The sequence below is a fragment of the Emydura macquarii genome, unplaced genomic scaffold, assembly GCF_026122565.2.
Source record: "Emydura macquarii macquarii isolate MOO-44397 ecotype Brisbane River unplaced genomic scaffold, CSIRO-AGI_Emac_v2 contig_1363, whole genome shotgun sequence".
Lineage (NCBI taxonomy): Eukaryota > Metazoa > Chordata > Testudines > Chelidae > Emydura > Emydura macquarii.
The window spans coordinates 6636349-6656125 of record NW_027131500.1 but is presented as its reverse complement, the minus strand read 5'-3'; the positions used below and the strand labels follow the sequence as shown (position 1 = coordinate 6656125).

Below are 19777 nucleotides of genomic sequence, written 5' to 3'. Positions count from 1 at the left end.
CAGCACATGGGGTCAGCGAGACTACCATGCCATTGTCATTTAATAGCAATCCCTTCACTAATTGCATTGAGCAGATGCTATGACTACCCAGAAAGTATTGCAATCAGTGTGAATTGCAGTGGAACTTCAATTCAACCCCTGGAACTGCTATGGATTTTTTTGGTTATTGTTATACAGTGTTGAAACCATATAAAGTTTACAGCCTACAGGAAGTAGAGTTCCCTCTCCTCCATTACCCTTTTCCCTCCTCCCATTCTCCCTCTGATCATTTTGATTCTGAGGGATAGAATTGTTATTGGGGTTAATTGTATGGGAAAGGAGAACAAGAGATTCTAGACACAAGGTTTTGTAATATTACTGTACAGCATCAGATATATTTCAGACATACTTTTAATCAGGCTGAATAGTTAATGTTGTCTGTCTTAAAATGGGAAACTTCTACAAATTAACTGCCCATATTCCTTTTTTTGTAACTATTTAACAGTTTCTGCAAAGGAAAATTGTGCCCTACCATTCTGTTAGGAATGTATCAATAAAGTAGTGGATAAAAGTGAACTACGGTAGTTGATATACTTTATTTAAGCTTTCAAATGACCTTTGACAAGGTCCCTCACAAGAGGCTACTAAGAAACAGTGTAGTCATAGGGTGAGAGGAAATGCATTACCATGGATCAAGAACTGGCTAAGAGACACAAAACAAAAAGTAGAAATAAATTGTCAACTTTCATCATGGCACACATCAGCCGGGGTGTGCCTCAAGATTCTGTTCTAGAATTGGTGTTTAATTTATTTATTAATTATCTGGAAAGAGGCGTGAGCAGAGATATAGCAAAATGTGCATATAACAAAATTAATTAGTGCTTGTCTTCACTGACAATGAATGCTATACTGGCACAGCTGCACCTCTGTAGCACTTCAGTGTAGACACTACCTACGCCAACGGGAAGGATTCTTCTGTCGGGATAGGTGTAATTCACCTCCCTGAGAGGTAGTAGCTAGGTCAATAGAATCTTTGTTATTCATTTTGAATGATTTGCTATAATTGGTGATACATATCCTCTCTATTATTTAATTTAAGGTTAAACACATTTTGCAATTCTTATTTTTAGTGACAATAGCCAAGAGTTAAAAAAAGATGACTAGGGATTTTAGGTGCTTTAATTTTTCAGTAACCAACTGGAGACAACTTGAAGAGTCCCGATTTTCAGAAAGTGCCTGCCCCCTGAAACTGAAGACTTCGTAAGGTATTTAAAATAAGGTATACAAAATCACCATCATTTTTGAAAATCTTGGCCAACATTTTTCTTTATCTTTTGTAGAATAATAACCAGCACTAAAGTGAGTCAAGATCTCAAACAACAGTTACACATACAAATCAGGTAGTAAGTAAAAGGTCTCTCCTTGTGGCTGCACATGATTGTGCAAAAATCAGAAGCCTGCATTTAGAGGCTGCTTTCAAAAGTCTGGCCTTATATCTCCACTGAAGAAAATTCTCTACCCTCTTTTGGTGGCCTATTCCATTGCCAAATTAAGATGAAAGAATGAAGTACTGCAGTACTGTATAAAAAATCAGACAAAACTGTACATTATACAAAGCATAGAAACATTAAAAATCTTCTAATAGATTTCTGATTGATTGCTGGTGCTATGGACATTTTAGATTTACAGCTGGACACAAAACAGAATATGGATATGCAGGCAAAATCTCTTTCGGCAATCCATGTTTATCCCCACCTTTGCTTCCCTCACCTTCCTCCTTCACATTTGCCCTCTTGGATTGGTCAGGAGAATGCCTGCTAATGTCATTACTTCAATGACATGTGAGAACCAAATGATACTAGATCACATTCCAAGTTCTATTTTGCACCTAGACCCTCCCTCGGTTGCTGCCCACAAGAACGGTGAAATCCAGCAGCTGGTGGCTTCTGCTAAACTCATTATATAGTGAATGCTTAGTTATGTGATGGCCTCCATTACAAACAGTGTACAGATATTAAAGTTACTGCAGAAATATTCTTTGCAAATTAAGTTTAAAAAAATTCTTCCACTCTCCAAGGACCTGCTTCTGCTCCCATTGAACTCAATAGGCGTTTTGTCTTTAAGTACAATGGGGACAGGATCAGACTCCAAATCACTATCAGCCCAGCAAAATGGTGTCTTCCAAATAAAAGATCAAAGATGTCTTTAAAAAGCAACATTCTAACTTATTTCACTCATTGCTTTCTGCTGATTTCCAGTTTTGCTATTTCTGTTATCTAGAAAGTGTTAAGAACATGAATAAAGGTACTAATTCATAATGCTGTCTTAGAGCAATATTAGCAAATAGATCCTATTAAAAAACTGTTAATCTATCAGGTCTCTACTGCTGTGGTCTCTTTAATGCTAAACACAAACTACCTCTCACTATATTTAGAAACAGCACTAGTTCCAAGCCATCTGGTATATAATTTACCAGGGACGGCAGCCTACACTGTTCTGTAAACATGAGAGAGATAGGGTAAAAAAGAATTCATATTATTAACAGTCAAGAACAAAGAATTATTTAAAAATTTCATACAGTACCTAAATCTCCATCTCCCCATGGCACTTCCAGCCAATTGCAATTATAAATTCTACTCATTTCTTTCACAGTGAAAATAAAAATCTGTCTCCACTAGCTGGGGCCTATTCTTAATACACCTCAGCCATGTTTGGAAGGAGATCAGCAGCACCTTGTAATATGAACTTTCACCGCTAAAACCTCTGGAGTAAACACAATTCTGAAAGCATGACCTTATGTGGCCACCAACTTTTTTTCTTATTAAAAAGCAGCAACTTCCCTTTAATATAAGTACATAAAATGTTAACATATTGTGAATATTAATTGCTTTCTATTGGGCTTGATCCTGCATCCTCTACACAAATGAAATTCCAAATGCAATCAATGGGAACTTTGCCTCAATAAGGCCTGTAGGTTCAAGCCTTAATTGTCCTATTTTCACCTTGCAAAATGAGACGAATTGGTGAATAATAAATTATTGTAGGGGTATCCACTCAAATCATTATCAATATATAGCCTAGTGAGTGAAGATAAAGACCGTGATCACATAGGCTGTTTTATTGTATTGCAGTCATACTTTTAAAAGCAAACATGAAAATTGCTGCCAGTTTGTGAGCTTAAGTCAAATCTTGCTCTCCTCAGTAAGTAGAACAGGATTTTTTTTTTTTTTCTTCTGGCTATCTTCTTGCAGCTCATTACTGACTGATAGAGGTTCTTAATTATTATGGTGCTAAACTGGATTTTGATCTACATTTAGTATTACTTTTCTAACTTTGAAAGAACAAAGCGGGTTGACTTTTTAAGGAAACTGATTTTAACATTTTCTGTTTCACATACCAAAGTTTGAAAAGAAACAGCCAACCATTGTGGCATGATTGTAAAATTATTATGATGATTATTTGCAATCAGGTAATACCCACAATATGCTAGGCACTATCTAGACACACAAGAAGACACACTTTTGCCCAGGAGTATTTATAATCTAATAATAAATGTAAAGAGAAATAAATGTATGTTTCAGTGGATTCAGCTGTAGCAAGCAATCTTGGTCTAAATGTTAGTAAATAAAAGGTAGTTGGAGGAAAATTGGGTTTTGGTTTTATGGGGGAAAAAATGTGGCAGTTATGAAGCAATTCAAAAGCTAATGGCAGAAGCACAACGAAATAAATCATCACTACTTATTCTAATTTAAGGCCTGATCCAAAGCCCACTGAAATCAATGGGAGTCTTTCAATTGACTTCAACGGGCTTTGTGTCAGGCCCTCACTTTCGGTCTTTGCAATTCGATATATTCTATTATTTTGTTTTATGGTTTATTGAAATGTGATATCTTTTGTATCTTTTATATTCAGTTTACGGGTTCTCTTATACAGGGTTCTCATATTAAACCGAACGCTGCTTTAATGAACACAGCAAAAGTTTAGTATGGAGGCCAGGAATGTCACCTATCAGAAGCCCAATATTATCACTTTTGATTTAGTAGTTGTACCCTATATTTTTCTTCCAAATATTTGTTGGATTCCTTGTAAAAATATTTCACATGGTAGGGCTAGATCATGGATTTACCACAATCCCTGGGTAAGTGGCAGCAAGGCTCCTCCCGTTCCTCACCCCTGCCTGCCCCAATGAATGGGAGGAGCAGTAGCCTCCTTACTGACGCTTTGCTCCCCACTTTGGTGTGAACAGCCTGCACAGGACATAAGGTGGCACCAACCCTGGGTCATGAATAGGCCCTTAGTGCTTTCCATTAGAGTATTTCAGTCATTTTACAAGCATTGACCACAAAACTCACAATAACCTGCATTATTATACCCACTTTTAAATAGGCATAGAGATATTAACTAGTTTGTCCAAAATCAAATCAGAGGTATGTGTCAAAGCCAAAAAACAGAATGTAAGTCTCCTGGCCTCCAATTTGTACCTGAACCACTATCCTTCCTTCTGCACGACTAGCTGGTGGACCTTCCTAATACTGGCAATACAATGGATTACTCTGAATCCTGATGTAGACTATGCAGACACTCCAAATAAAATGTCCTTACCCAAACAAAACAAGTTTCTGTGTTTTGGAATTAGACATTCAGCTTGCAACTTGCTCAGGTTCTTGCCCATGCCTTACAGGTCACACCTAGCCTGGAGAATGTAATATCCCATCACAGAAATGGGCTGAAGTTACAAAGTCTGGATCTGAACTTCTCCAAAGTTCACGGATGTTTGGGTACAGGGTTTTGGTTCGGTTGATTTCAAAGCTTGTAGTCTGTTATCAGAGCTCATAAGATATGAAACATCTTGTACTTGGGGCTCATTAGAAAGGGACTCTTATCTGCTGGACTCCACGAGCTGGAATCCTTAAAAATAGTGGGGCAATCAGCGGATTTGTTGGGCTTGAGAGAGTACAGGGGAAAACAGAGCTGCAAAGGAAAGTCACAGAGAATATCTTCCATGTAAAATACTTTGTTTTACCATTATTATAATTTGTAATGATGTAACTACCAAAGGCCTTGGTCAGGTCACAGGCCCATTGTGCTAGGTTCAGTACAAATATAGTAAATAGCAATCCCTACCCCAAAGAGCTTACAATCTAAAAAGCAGTCCATCTTATCTAAAGATGGACTTGGACTTGGAGAAAGTAGTATTTGGTTCCTGCAAGACATCAGCTCTATCCAAAAACTGAACGAGAGAAAAGAGCCCCTTCTGCTTTTGTATCCAAACTGGAACCAAAAAACATAGGGATCGGATCAGATCCAGGAATATGACTCTACCTCCCCTCACCCAAAAATGAAAATTCAAGGTTCTGGCTTTGGTTCATTTCTAGTATTATCCAATTTACATTATATGATTTGTTCCTGTTTCCCTGTTACCCTTATTACCTGACATCCATCTACACTGAACTGTAAGACATCTACCCATGGTCTAGTGATACAATACCAGTCAAGAAATCTAGTTCATATATTGTTTGTTGACCAAGCTTCCAAGATCATATACTCAACTTGATGGCATTTCTCTGTCTGTAATTCAACATCTGATCAATTCCAAAATTTCAGGGCATATTCTAGCTATCAGTGGGCAGAACAAATTGATACTGGAAATTCAGAAAAGTGAATGGGGGGACATGGGAGATATATGGAGCTCCTGCCATCTATTTAGTGCAGCTTCATCTCTGCAGCTGTCTGTAGATAAAACAACTGGTTGATGGCAGCCATCAATGCCTTCTTGTATAACAATACCTCATCTCATATCTGCTCATCCTCTCACTAGAGTGTAACGTGTTTACACACTGACACTCTTGAATGACTCATCTCCCAGACAAATAATAATGGTGGAGGGAAAGGGAAAATGGGGGTGTGCACACAGTTCCTGGAATGTAGGAGGGAGAATGGGGGGCCCTATTACAGGGATAGGGAGCACACAGAGTTCCAGGTGGGGGCAAACTGAGCAACTCTGGTATGGAGAGAGAGGAGTACTCCGGTATGGGGGGAAATGGAAAGAGGGGTAGACAGAGTTCCTGGCCTGAGGGGAGAATAAGGGATCCCGGTATAGGGGGAGCACAACAAGGGGAGACATACAAAATTCCTGGTGAGGGGAAATTGGGGGAGTCTGATTTGGGGGAGGCATGAATGAGGAGCAGACAGAGCCCCTGCCATGGGATGGAAGGAGAAACAGAGAGCACAGGGACAGGGATGCACACAGAACTGCTGCCATGTGGAGAAGAACGAGGCATCCTGCTATGGGAGGAAGGGTAACTTGGGGGCGCACACAGAACTGGTGGGAGGGGATTGGGTGGAATTGCAGGAGGTCCTTGAAGTAGAGGAGGAGAATAGGGTGGAGTACTGGAAGCTTGTGGCAGGGAAAGGGAGGGATGCCAGGGACCTCTGGTGTATGCAATGAGCTTGTCTTACAGAAACTTTGAAGTGTGCAACAACCTAATGCTAACAAGTATTTTATATATTTTTAAAAATAAGAATATTTGTCTCAATGAAATAGAAAACATGAAAGGTGGGATTTTCAGAAGTACTCAGCATTGGCTTAACCCTTCTCCCAATGAAGTTTATGGCAATTTACTTCAATGGGAACAGAGTTAGGCCAATCTGAGCACTTTAAAAAATCCCATCCTATCAATATATAAGTGGTGCCTGTAGTTTCAATAGAAGATAGTACAGTATAAGAGCACAGAGAAGTATAAGTGAGCTATATAATGTATTACTATGGGATAACAGTGTGATGCTGGCAGACCAGATGCCAGCTCATGCCAAATCCCCAGGTGTCACTGAACACTTACAAATGCATTGCTGGAAGCCAGGCCAATTCACTTGTGTATTAATATAGATCAAAGTAATTGTTAAATGTATAAGAATGTATTTGGTGTTTAAACTTCATGAAAACTAATGGGATGTTACATGCATTGTTTTCACTTATCTGTATCCTGTTACAATGTAATAGTAAAGATTTACATTGTATATACCCTGTAACTAAACAACCCATCAAATGAGAAAGAAGTCTTGTATAATGCAAATGAAGAACTTTAACAGCAAAGTACTAATTCTTGTGCATTTGAAAGCAAGTGATCATTGTGTGTGATGATCAAAGACTCTAAATGTGCTCCTCTCTCTCTGCTAATCAAAGAAAGAGCCCAGCTAGGTAGTGACCCTTCAGATTGTTTTCTATGAGTAGAAGCTCTAAGTATGAACATAAAAGGAAAATTCTTCATCTCTGGACTGTTTGGATTTTAACAGGGCAGAATAACTGAACGAGAAGACAAAGATCACTAGAGTTACTCTGGATAGCCCTGAGAGACTTTTGAGAAACTGACAGATTACTACATCTCTGCTACCATTTGGAATTATAGACCGTGACTCACCTGTACATATATTTTACCTGCTATAAGTGCTCAATAACTTTTTTTTCTTAACTAAAAACCTTTGTTAATTTACTATAGAATTAACTACCAACTTGTATTTGATGTGAGGTCTAGGATGCAACATGACCTGAATGAGTGACTGATTTCTTGGGACTGGGATTAACCAGGAATAGTTGTGATTTTTGGTGTAAGTGACCATTTATCACATAGTCCATCTTGCATTGGTGGCATGATAGATTAGAGTGTCTAAGAGGACTGTCTCTGACTCCATCCTAAGACTATTGTAGTATATTGGGAGTTCACATTTGGTACTAAGTTGGTGACATCTAAATATAGAACATACCACCAATGTAGGGTGCCTGCCCTGAGGTAGGCACTCATGGTTGTAAACCACTCCAGACAGGATGACCAACAGTATACAATATTTGGGATTATGTAGTTTAACGTTTCTTTCTACATAATTAACAAACAAAAGCTGGTATTACGTTAAAAAGCTGGTATTACCAGCTATTCTTTCCTTTTATCTCTTAGGAAAAGGTAAGGTATATTGCATTTTTCAATTTGTAGCAAACAGAAGTAGTTTGTATACTACTGTAGTCCAAAAGAAATCAATGGAATCATATTGGTGTAACTGTTAGTTGAATTTGGCCCAATATTTTACACTCCATTTTGGAATTAATTTCCTGCAAATTTTTACTTTATTGCAATTGCACCTCATACATTCAAAATTACCCTTCTCCAAAATATCTTCAGCATATATCAGTGATTGAGTTACTAATTTTATGTAAATATTACATCCAAAATCTATGTTAAAAATAGTAAGGTTGAAAAGTCAAACAACCAAAAGTTAGAAAATGCCAGATTGCCTGTGCAACCTAAATGTTCTACTTTGCATATGCATTGAGATAGTCTTTTTAATCGCATCATCACATGCTATTTTTTCCACAAGAACCCTGCCTTATTCAGTGAATAGGTAGGGTTTTTTTTTTTCATTCGATGTGTGGCTCCAGGTTTTATTTAACACACACCATCCAAACCCTTCACTGAATACAGAAATATTTATTTTCTCCAGGGTGTTTCTATGGTGCTCTCCACATAATATCCAAGTCCTTCACAATCATTAACTAATTTAACACCCCTGCGAGAGTAGGTGGTATTATTTTTCCTATTTTACAGGTGGGGAACTGAGGCAGAGAGAGATTAAGGCCAATTGTCAAAAGTGTCCACTAATTTTAATAGCTGTGGTCTGATTTTTTCAGAGTACTTAGTACATTAGCAGTTGAGAAAGCTCAGCACTTTTGCAAATCTGGACCAAGGTATATCTTATTAAGCACCCAGAAAATGAGGAACACACGCTTATTGGCCAGCTGTGAAAATGCTGGTTTAAGTGACTTCCCTCGCATTACATAGGAACTCTGTGACAGAGGTAGGGATAGAATCCAATTTGCCAGGATGGCATTCAACATCCTTAATCATCATTTATCTTCCTGCAATGCCCTTCCTCATTCTTTATACACCTTCCAAATTCTTCAACAAATGAGGCAAGGGTCCTACAAACAACAGTCTCATTCACTACACAATCTTGATTAATTCCTAGTGCACTTTTCATCCTGTGGAAAAAAATAGCATGTGTTCATGTAATTAAACACTGTATGTGTATAACGTATGTGCACAAAGGGGTCAAATTAATGTTACTCAGGGAACCTTAATTCTGGTATTCCTAACTTTTGAGTGCTTGGCTTTGCAACCTTAACACACTTTTAACATGGTGTTCTTTTTTAATTGTAATCTATTTTTAAAAACTCTGAAAAAAATAAAAAATCCCATCCTGTGGAATCATGTTGACCCCCAACTTGGGTCATCAGTAGGGTCGGGACCTTTAGATTCACAGTACAGACCTTAAGCTAACCGAGTCACTGCTGGCAATATGGTAGCAGTAGCAGGCTGTTATCCTCTAAGTGGATCAGTCATTAGAGGGGGAAGGGAAACACCACTATCTGCTAATAGCAGAGACATGTTGAGAGTGAAGACTTCTAGGATCAATTTCAGGTTTTGGAGGGCAGTGTGTACTCATGGTTATAGACCCTTTCTGCCCCAGTGCCACTATCGGTCTCTGTCTCCTTCTCCTCTTATCCATCCTCCCATTGTGCTCCTGCCCCCTTGCTGCTTTGCTCCTATCCAACTCCCACTCTGAATCCCTCCCCTTCTGTGCCTATATACTCCACATACTCTGGATCCAGGTTCTCTCCCCCTTTGCATCTATATACCACCCCGCCTCAGTCCTCGCCCCCCATCTCTGCTCCTACCCAAACAACTGCACTGGCTCCTGTCCTGTCCTCCCCCTCCTCTGCTTCCATCCACTCTCTGGCTCTTGCAAACTCTCCTTCCATCCAATTCCTCACCCCTATGAATTCCACTGTGGTTGCATCTTCCTTCTCTTTCTCACTGCCTGGGCACCAGCACGAGAGTAATGAGAGGGAATGTTCCTGATTTCAGTCCCAGTGCCCATTCTACAGTGGCCTGGAGCAGCAATTGCTGGGAAAGTCCTGCTCCGCCCTGTAATCCCAACTGGAGCATTCACTTTGTGAGGATGGTAGATGCCTCCCTAGGGGTTACCTAGGGAGGTGGTGGAATCTCCATCCTGAGAGGTTTTTAAGGTGTGGCTTGACAAAGCCCTGGCTGGGATGATTTAGTTGGGGTTGGTCCTGCTTTGAGCAGGGAGTTGGACTAGATGACCTCCTGAGGTCCCTCCCAACCCTAATCTTCTATGATTCATGCACAGTCCCTCATAGGAACTGTGAGGGGATGGATCATGCTCAGTGTAGATGGAATCTTCAGAATGTTTAGCTGCCAAACTATAACTAGTGTCTACTGACCATGTGCAAACTGCAATTTTTCAAAGACTTATAACTTGGACAAGTTTGAGTGAATTTTCACAGTGATTGCAACCCCCCATGCCAAACTTTAAGTCCCAGCTCCTAGCCATGGGGGCACTAGAACATCGCAACTAAATTTTTGTGATGATTTTTAAAACAATATATTTTCGCTAACCTCATTCTTAATCTGCTGAACCATTTTAGTGAATTGGCCTATGGCTTGGCCTGAGCTGGTCTGTCAGCATCACAAAAGTATCTTAGCAGGTCATTGTATTAAAATGCAAATGTTTAAGTATTATCATGGGATGGGATGTAACTTCTTTTAAGGGAGAGACAGGACTAATGTAAACACTGGGAAGTTTTATGTGCTTCAAAGAACTGTTTTAAAACAATGGAGCAGACAAAACTGAACTTCCAGTTGAGGGGGGTTCCTAGGAAATACTTGGGAAGAAGGGAATGCAAATTACTCATTCCCAGAGCCATCCTTTTGAAGCTGAATCTTGAAGAGAAACCCATTGTCTGTCTGAATACCTATTCATGGTCTCTTCAAAGACACAAGCTGAATAAGGGAAGGACTTCCTAACTCATGGGGGAGGTAGTTCTGAGAGAAAGCTGCTCTGAACTGGTGACCACAGGAAAAATCCCTATGTGGGGTATGAAGGACTAATCACCAACAAGAGCCCTTCTTGGAGCTAGAGGTTATTCACATGCACGTAGGTTCCTTTATTGTTTTTAAATGTTTTCTCTTTAATGCTTTTACCTTTAAGAAAGACTTGTGTGGTAATTTATAACTGTTGGGAATTACACCATTATTAGTCTCTGAAGAGAAAGCAAAGTGCAGATGCTGGCCATTCAGGCAGTGTGCCTTGCTGGGGGATATCACAGTATAGTCAGAGGACTGTGCAACCTGAAAATACTCTAGTCAGGTGGAAGAGAGACGCAGGTTTCCAGCTCTACCCCAGAGAAGTGATGGCTGAGGAGCCTAGAATGGGTGCCCTTGCTGAACCACAGAGAGGGAATACAGAGGCAGTTGCCCTGAACTGTGACAGTGTGCTGAGTTAAAATTTATCTGCAAACTAGACACATTCAAACTGGGATTAAACAGGGATTTGTAATAGCTCTCTCATTACAAGAAGTAAATTGCTTTGATCACCCATTCTCACCTCCTACTCAATGGTTGTAATTAGGCCTCAAGTACCCGGCTTTTATCCACCTACCCCATTGTTCTCTATGCACTTGTATATGTATATGATGCCTCCTATATATGTTACCTATTTGCTGTATCATTTCTACCTACTGCATCCGAGGAAGTGAGCTGAGGCTCACGAAAGCTTATGCCTGCTGAAATTAAATTTGTTAGTGTTTAATGTGCCATAGAACTCTCATTGTTTATATATGTTGGTCCAAAATATTTATCAGGAACATTGAATTCCCTTTTCCAGGTTTCTGCATATGTACCACCATTGGGCATATTATTAGTAAATACTACTTATTATTATACTGTTGCCCTTAAAGAAATTACAACGCTTTCTTTAGTTTTTAGGGAAAGTATAGTATAGCAGCTGCTACTTGTATTCTTGAATATATCTTAATTCTCAGTATCGACAATAGTGAAGGTTATGACCATAATTCTATTTTAAGTATTCTTCTTATCCTTTGTCCCACATCACAGCTGTGTTTTATATTTTAATTCATTTTTTTACATCAAATGTATCTATTGACATCCTCCTCTAGGTGTAAATTAACTTAACTGTCAATACTTTCTATTTTCCCTTTCTGTCCTTTATCTCCTTTGTTTTAACATATTCAGTTTTATCAAACACTTGCTAATTTTTTTTCTAAAATCAATGCTGCTAAATTTTGATATCCTTGTTTTTCTTTTTTGTCTCACTTTAATTCTAATTAGAGTATGATTACTATTTTAAAAAAATACTCTTTCATCCTTTATGCCTCCAATGGGATGTATGTTAGTCAAGGCTATCTCTGGTAAGTGTATTATTTTTCTCATTCCCGCTTTAACTATCATTTAACACAGAAGTTCTACGATATTTCCATCACGTCTTCAGGCTTATTGTTTAAAATACCCCTTCTCAAAATGTCCCAGTGTATGTCCAGGTAATTTTAAATGCCTCTACCTACTATTTTTTTCTTTTCATAATTTTTCTTATAATTTTAGTATTTATTAGCATATTGTTACCTCTGAACAGACAAACTGCAGCTAAATGTAATGATTCTACGTGCCTGTAGCTACTCCAAAGTTTCTTATCTTAGTTACTTATCCTGTTGCATTCTCTGATCTCTTGTAAACAGTGAGCCCTCAGCATTTAGTTACACTGATTTTTGCTCCCCTACTACAATTTACATAAAGCCTTGAACACTTGCACCACAAATAAGGCAGATAAACAAGAAAACGTACTGTGGATGAGTTTACAACATTACAAAATGTACAATCAAAAATAACAGCTGCTTTCTCTGTAGTAATCTATGCTACGCTGCCATTAATTAATATAAGCATGCCTTTACAGTATAAATCTGATTACTGAAAATATTCACAGTTTAAAGTTAGTATGCTGCAAAACTGGGTCAACTTGGTATATTTTAGTGCACTGTCAGCTTGTGAAATGGCTGCTATACTAACCTTGGCTGGTCAGAATACCCCAGCAAGCTTTTCGTTTCGCAGGACACTCCCCTATACTTTCTAGGCTTCTTTTTAGGAGATTCTGGTTAATGCAGCTCTTCTGAACAGCAGTGCTTGTGATCATAATTTGTTATTTTTTTCCCCTGCAAAGTCTGTGTATCATTAGTGCAGTTGCTCTAGTCTAAGAAACATCCACGGATGGATTTGTAGCTAGTTTTTCCCCCTCCAGATTTTCACAAAGGATCTTGTTGTACTTACTGTATAAGGCTAGAACACTGAAATCTATTCAGTAACATATACTAGCTGAACTAGTGAGTGCACAGTGGGGGAAGGGAAGGACAGCTCTAGCATTTTCTATTTTTAAAATGGAGAAAGAAGCAGCTTAGCTACAGCAGGAGCCTCAACTATTTACATGATTTAAATAGAAAGGTGTTCATTTTTTTTAGTTAGACCAGAAAAGAAACTGATTCTTAAAACACAACACAGTTCATGCTTTAATATGAGGTTTGCATATTAAGCAGCTCAAAAGAGAAACAAATTATGATCGTGTTATTGAAAATTATGGTTCTGATAAGTGACAGCCTTAAACAGTGAACCCACCCCCCTCACTAATAAATACTGCCCCATGACTGACTCGCTTCAGTCCCCTACAGCTCTGCAGTTGGTAAAGGATTTACTTAGGAGTTGGGATTAATCCAACAATGCAACACTCTCTGTGTATTTATAACACAGTATTTTAAAGACATAAACTACTTCCTGAATAAACAAATCCTTTCACATGGCAGCAGAAACTGTGTAATTGATTACTCTGCAAGTTGTATCCAGACATGAAAGTAAGGCTCTAATCATTTCAAGGAGTCCTGTGTCATTAGTTTTTGACAACGGGGTAAATAGTAACAAGGGCAACAAACTTGGAGCAAGACTCCTTTTTGCCTGGTACTGTGTACTGCAGGAAACAAATCTTCATGGACAAGCAAAGAGAAGCAACTGATCCTTGATAAAATGACAGTGTGGATTAAATAGAGTAGTGATTGCATTACAGTAGTAATATGTTGACATGCTGTTTAAAAACAAACACTTGTCTCACGATCTTGTTTTACTAATGTACAGACTAACCCATTCATCAACACTTTGAAAATAATACTACAACTCTGCATTAAAATTCTGTCTTTTATCTGGGAATCTCAAGGTACTTTACAAATATTAATCAATTAAGCCTTAAAAAACCTTGAGATTAATTATACCCATTTTACACATAAATTCACAGAAATAAAAATAACCAAGCAAGTCAGCACATCACAGTTCTATATCAAATGCAGAAACATAAGATCATGTGCAAGTTAAAGTATATGTCACTGTCCCACCACCCAATTAGCTGTTCTTATCTGTCTTGAAATTAGATTGAGTTTAGAAATGTCAATTTTAACTTTTGCCTCTTTTTTCCCCTATTTTCCCCTCAAACAGAGCTTCTAAAAAAAGGGGAGGGGTGGGGGCTAGATTAAATGTACCTGATACAAGAGAGCAAGGGTTAGACATGGGAAAGGGCACAAGGGGATAGATCCACAAAGGGGATTGAATGCCTGGTGTTTAGGTGCCCTGCTGCCTGAAGTAATGCAGTGGCATGGGGAGAGTTAGGTGCTAAGAACTGGATTCACAGAAGCCAGCAACCTAAGCACTCACCTACCTTCAGGGGGGTGCGCTAGCCTCTTTCTGGTGGGGAGGGTGAGGTGGGCTAGAGAGAAAATTGGGAGGGTTGTGCCCCTTCTCACATGAAGCCCCACCCCTCTGCATGGCCTTGACCCCTGTTCCTCCACAGATAAGTGCCAGTTCTCCCTCTTCCTCTCCCCCCACAAGGCCCTGGCCAGCTGTAGGCTGGAAGCTGGGGCCAGGCTGCTGTGCTGGCTGGTGCCATGGTGCAGGTGGCTGCGGCTGCTCCTCAACTCCCTGCTGTCCTTTGACTGTTCACAGCTGGTAACAGCCGCCCGGGCGCTGGAACCCAGTTCCTGGAATAGCAGAGCCCTTGGGGAGCAGAGACCATGAAGGGCGGGGCCAGGAGCCCAGGCCAGAATGGGTCAGTCCAGGCTGTTGTGGGGAGACCCGGACTCTCCATCTGCCCTGGGCAGCATGCCCCAGCAGGTAGGGACACGAGCCAGGAGCTGCTCTCGGACCCTGAGCTGCTCTTAGGCCCCCCCAGCTTCCCAGCTGGGCTTACTCCTGTGCTGCTGCTGGTGGTGGTGCAGCCTTCAGAGCTGGGTGCCCGGCCAGCCACTGCGACTCTTGCCACTCTGCCTTCAGAGCTGGGTGGCCAGAGAGCAGTGGCAGTTATGCAGTTGCTACCCGGGAGCTAAGGCAAATTTTGGGGTGGCTATAGCTGCCGCAAGCCTCCCCCATCACTGCCCGTAGCTGCCTACAATACCCAGTAGGAAGTAGGGTTGCCAACCCTCCAGGATTATCCTCAAATCTTCAGGAATTAAAGATTAATTTTAAATTAAAGATTATGTCATGTGATGAAACGTCCAGAAATACATCCAACCAATATTGGCACCCTAATAAGAAATGCCAAGTAGAGGGGTGGAGCTGAAGTCCTACCACCCAAAAGGAGTTAGGCACCTACTAGAGCTGCCTCCCTCTGCTTGGGATTCACAGCTGTGAACCTCCTCCTGGTCTAAAGTGCCTAAAACAGATGGGTACAGTACCCCCCCACCTTATAGACCAGTTGTTACCACCCTGACCTAGGATGTGGGAGACCTGGTTTCAAATTCCTCTTCTGTCTGATGTGGAGCAGGGATTTGAACCCAGGTCTTTCACCTCCCCAGAGAATGCCCTAATCATGGGATTATAGGGTATTCTGGGATAGGGCTCGCTCTGTGTCTCTAGCTGAAGCTGTTTTGTTTTGTGTAAAATATTTAAATAGTCATTGGGCCAGAGAGAGTGTGAATTCTGAATGACTATAGTTTGATAGTAAGGTCAATCACCAAGGAGGGGAGAGGCTAAGATTTAAGGCTCTGCTCCACATCAAGCAAAGGAGGAATTTGAATGCACATCTCCCACTTCATCCTGGGTAAGTGCTCTAACCACTGGACTAGTAGGTAAAAAGGGGCAGCACTATCACTGTTTTGTGTGAGATCCGATCCAGTAGGTGGCCTCTCAGCACACCTGGAAAGATGCAGGGATTCCATGATTTTCTGGGACCTCCATGACTTCTGGGGCAGGGCTGGAGGAGCTGTCAGCCCCAGGCCGCCGCCAAACAGCTGACCAGAGGCCAGCCCTCAGGCTGCCCAACATCTGACTGCCGCCAGCCCCACGGTCCCCCAACAACTGACTGGCAGCTGACTCCAGGGCCCGCCAAACAGCTGACTGAAGCAGCAGCCCAGGCTGGGTCAGCCCCACTGGCGCTGGAGCAGCAGCGGGGATGGAGTAGCTGCAGGCCCCAGTAGCTTTGTTTATCCCTCTTCCCCCAGGGTATTTTTAGTAAAAGTCAGAGACAGATCATGGGCTTCTGTGAATTTTTGTTTATTGCCCAAGACCTGTCCCTGAATTAAAAATACCCGTGACAGAATCTTAACCTTAGTCATGAGTTAGAGGCCAGGCATCAGGACTCAGGCAGCTTTGTGCATGTCCACGAGTACAAATTTAGGCACCTCAGGGATTTTATTGACAGAAACCTAAGCACTTAGAGCATCTATGCATCAGCTGAACAGAGTTTTGCAGACCTACATTTTTTAAGTAGATCCATGAAGTAGCAGTTCTGAATCCCTCTGTGGATTTACCCAAGGAACCTTGCACATTTGAACTAGAGATAGCTGCAATGTCGGGGCTCACATTCTCAGTACACAAAAACCCCAAAGGAACTGGAAGCGAGAAAGACTATTCCTCCCATGCTGGGCAGCAGAGCAAAGCTAGTGCAGAGAGTACATGCTTCATTCTCTCAAAGATATTGCAACTTCTGCAAAGGTGTTTTCCCCTAAAGGTGCTCTGTCTGAATGAGCATTAGGGACCATGCCCAAGGGAGGATATGCCTCCCATCCCACAGACATGGGCTTCGACTATAAAAGTCAGGACAGAGCCATAAATTTGATGGAGGATAGGTGCATTATAAATTTAATTTTAATATGAATGAAGTTTCTTGTTAAATTGTTTAAATATATTAACAACTAACTGAATTCCATGATTTTGGGACTCTTCTCCCTTTCACATTTTGACTGTGTTTCCATTTGAAGGAAGAGAGGAGCTCCAGGTGAATTTGTCATCTGGGATGGAATGCTGTTGTTGAGGGGGTGCTGTTGGTTAGTAAGGAAGTCCAGTTTTGTGCGCTTTGGGGCGAGTTGTGAGTGCATCTGTCAGCTGAGAATGAGGTTGGCTAGCTTCTCAGGGAGGTCAAGCAGATTTGTCAGCTTGGAAGGAATTCAGGTTAGCTTGTTTTCCACAGATGTTCCAATCCTCTGCTATGTTATCTATGTCATCATCTGCAGAGGTGTGGCTAGTAGCAGCAGCAGCAATGAAGTCAGCAGACATTGTCTACAGATAGAACATGGCATGCAGCTGCTGCTGCTTCAAAGGAGTTGACTCAGGGGAAGCCAGAGAAGCACTTGCTCCCTCTCCCCAAAGAATTTGGGCAGTGCAGCAAGAAGAAATTATGTGGGAAGAGAGGCAAGATGGCTCAAAAAGCTGGCATCCTGGAAAGAAGGATATCTCCTTTCCCATAGACACTAGATGAGTTAATTGATATGACTGTCAAATTTTCTACCAACTTCATCCACGTATTTTAGATACTCTGGAGGACATGACGATATAACACACAGAGATGCAAATATTCTCCTTATTGCTTTACAGGATACAGAGTTCCTCTCACACAGTATCCTTGAGAAACTGTTCACAAGATCAAATGTGTTAGCACACAACTGTTTTGCTTATGGGCAACAGCCATCCTGAAGTTGTGAAATGGATCTTTCAAGACTGACATCAAACTCTTTTAAAAAAATTTTTAAAAAGGAAGTGACTGATATTGGTCTAAAGTTTTCAGTTGGAAACAGAAAAGAAAAGCACACAGGTGATACGTGTATACAGAGGAACGATGGACTTGTGGTTAAGCACTGGAACACAGGACACCTGGGTTCCATTCCCAATTCTGCCACAGACTTCCTGTGTGACTTTGTACAAGTCACTTATCTGTGCCTCAGTTTTGCTATCTTTAAAACAGGAATAATATTTCCATTTCACATAGGGCAGTTGTAAAGCTTAATTTATTAATGTTTGTGAGGTGCTCAGATATTACTGTGAAGAGTGCCATATAAAAGATCCTTAATCATCTTCAAAATTCTTTAACAAAAGCATTTGATTAAAAATTCATTTATGAGTACTATATGTTCAGCTGTTATGGTGGACAAGCAATTAACTGATTATTTTTATGACAGGCTTGTCTATGACAGTCATGCTGTAACCATCAGAGCAAAAGAATCTAGGGGAAGGGGCAGAGACTCAACCATGTGAGTATGGAAACTGGCTAGAGGATGTTATTCATAGGTGTGGAATTCTGACAGTATTGATTTTCCTAACTTAAACTGGTAGACATAATATAATTCCCTGGCTCATATTCCTCTCATAAAATTTTGACTTCATTTCATTTTCTTAACCCAAACGTGAAACTACTAGGAAAAAAATGAAGACTTCTTATATCAAGCTATTTTTTATAGATTGTTATAAAAAGAAATGCCAGTGCCAATTTTAACATTTCCATGAAAGCAGAAAACTTGTAAGTTTATTTTATGGATGCAATTGTGTTCCTGTCAACAGGTACGAAGTTGGAAAGAAATTCTTTCCCATTCATTTTAGTGGGAAAAGCATTCTATTTTGAAATAAATATTTAAGACAAGTTTCAACAAGTGTTTAAAAATTGAAATTTTGTTTAGGTATAACTTTATAGGAAAATAGAATCTATGATTGTTTTTAATAAAAAGGTAAACAAAGGATTAATTCTGCAAAGTTTTGTGCCTTGGTAGATGCTGGAAGAAAGCAGGTTTATAGCATGCTAATTCCTGCCTTATTCTAACTCCAAATGAACAAATGCCATTGAAATAAAATGATCTTTCTGAACAGAGTACTTTAAATGCGCTATTAAGATCAATGCAAAATACAATTAAAAATACTTTGAACTTTTATGGTATATTCCTTGCAAGAATCTGAGTGTTTTACAGATATTCAAGAATTAAGCCTCATAACGCCCATCTGAGGTAGGTATTAAGCCAATTTTATAGGTAGAAAAACTGAGGCAAGGAGAAATTAAGTCTTGCCTGTGGTCACATTGTATCTTTGAGGCAGACTTGGGAATAGAACTTAGGTTTTTCAACTCCCTAAAGATCATTCTTCCTCCTTAATAGTAATGCCACATTGAATTTACAAACCATTAACATTGTGCCTGGCCAGGGAGTGAGATCTCCATATCCTGGTGTCATTGGGCACTGGCCCTCACTCTAGTACATGATAGACAGCCTTCAGGCAACAGCCCCCAGAGACTTCATGGCTTTTCTGAAGCTAGTTGACATAGGATGCCCTGGCCATTCCCTCTTTTCCCAAACTTATTTATCTAGGTATGTATATGGCCTCCATGACCATTATGCTTGAGTATCATGGGGGCTGGCCTCTCAGGGAATCAGGCACCTAGCCTACCTGTGACAGGTTCTGTTAAGGAGAATGAGTATAGCTCAGCAACAGTTAATTAGGTAAGGAGTACCTTCAGTCAGGAAGGCTCAGAACAGAGGAAGCTCCCAAGGAGAGAGACTCCTCAGGTGAGCTGGCTAGGAAGCTACTTCCATTGTTGTCTCTTTGGAGAGGAGAGGCTCATGGGGAGAAGGAATGGACCCAGAGGG

At 40.4% G+C, this 19777-nt stretch overlaps 1 protein-coding gene across 5 annotated transcripts in view; it reads right to left on the bottom strand.

Moving 5' to 3' along the window:
- Window positions 1-19777, bottom strand: part of ASB5 (ankyrin repeat and SOCS box containing 5) — a 42277-nt gene that overhangs the window by 10668 nt on the left and 11832 nt on the right. The window contains exon 1 of one of the 5 annotated variants that reach the window (XM_067551698.1): window positions 12912-14758. The exons of 2 other annotated variants lie outside the window; for them this stretch is intronic. In XM_067551698.1, coding sequence (XP_067407799.1) covers window positions 12912-13035 — 124 coding nt within the window. In that variant the 5' untranslated portion in view covers window positions 13036-14758. Of the gene's footprint in view, window positions 1-2562; window positions 3157-12911; window positions 14759-19777 lie in introns of those variants that run through there. 2 more of the 5 variants (XM_067551700.1, XM_067551701.1) reach the window with 2 other exon arrangements.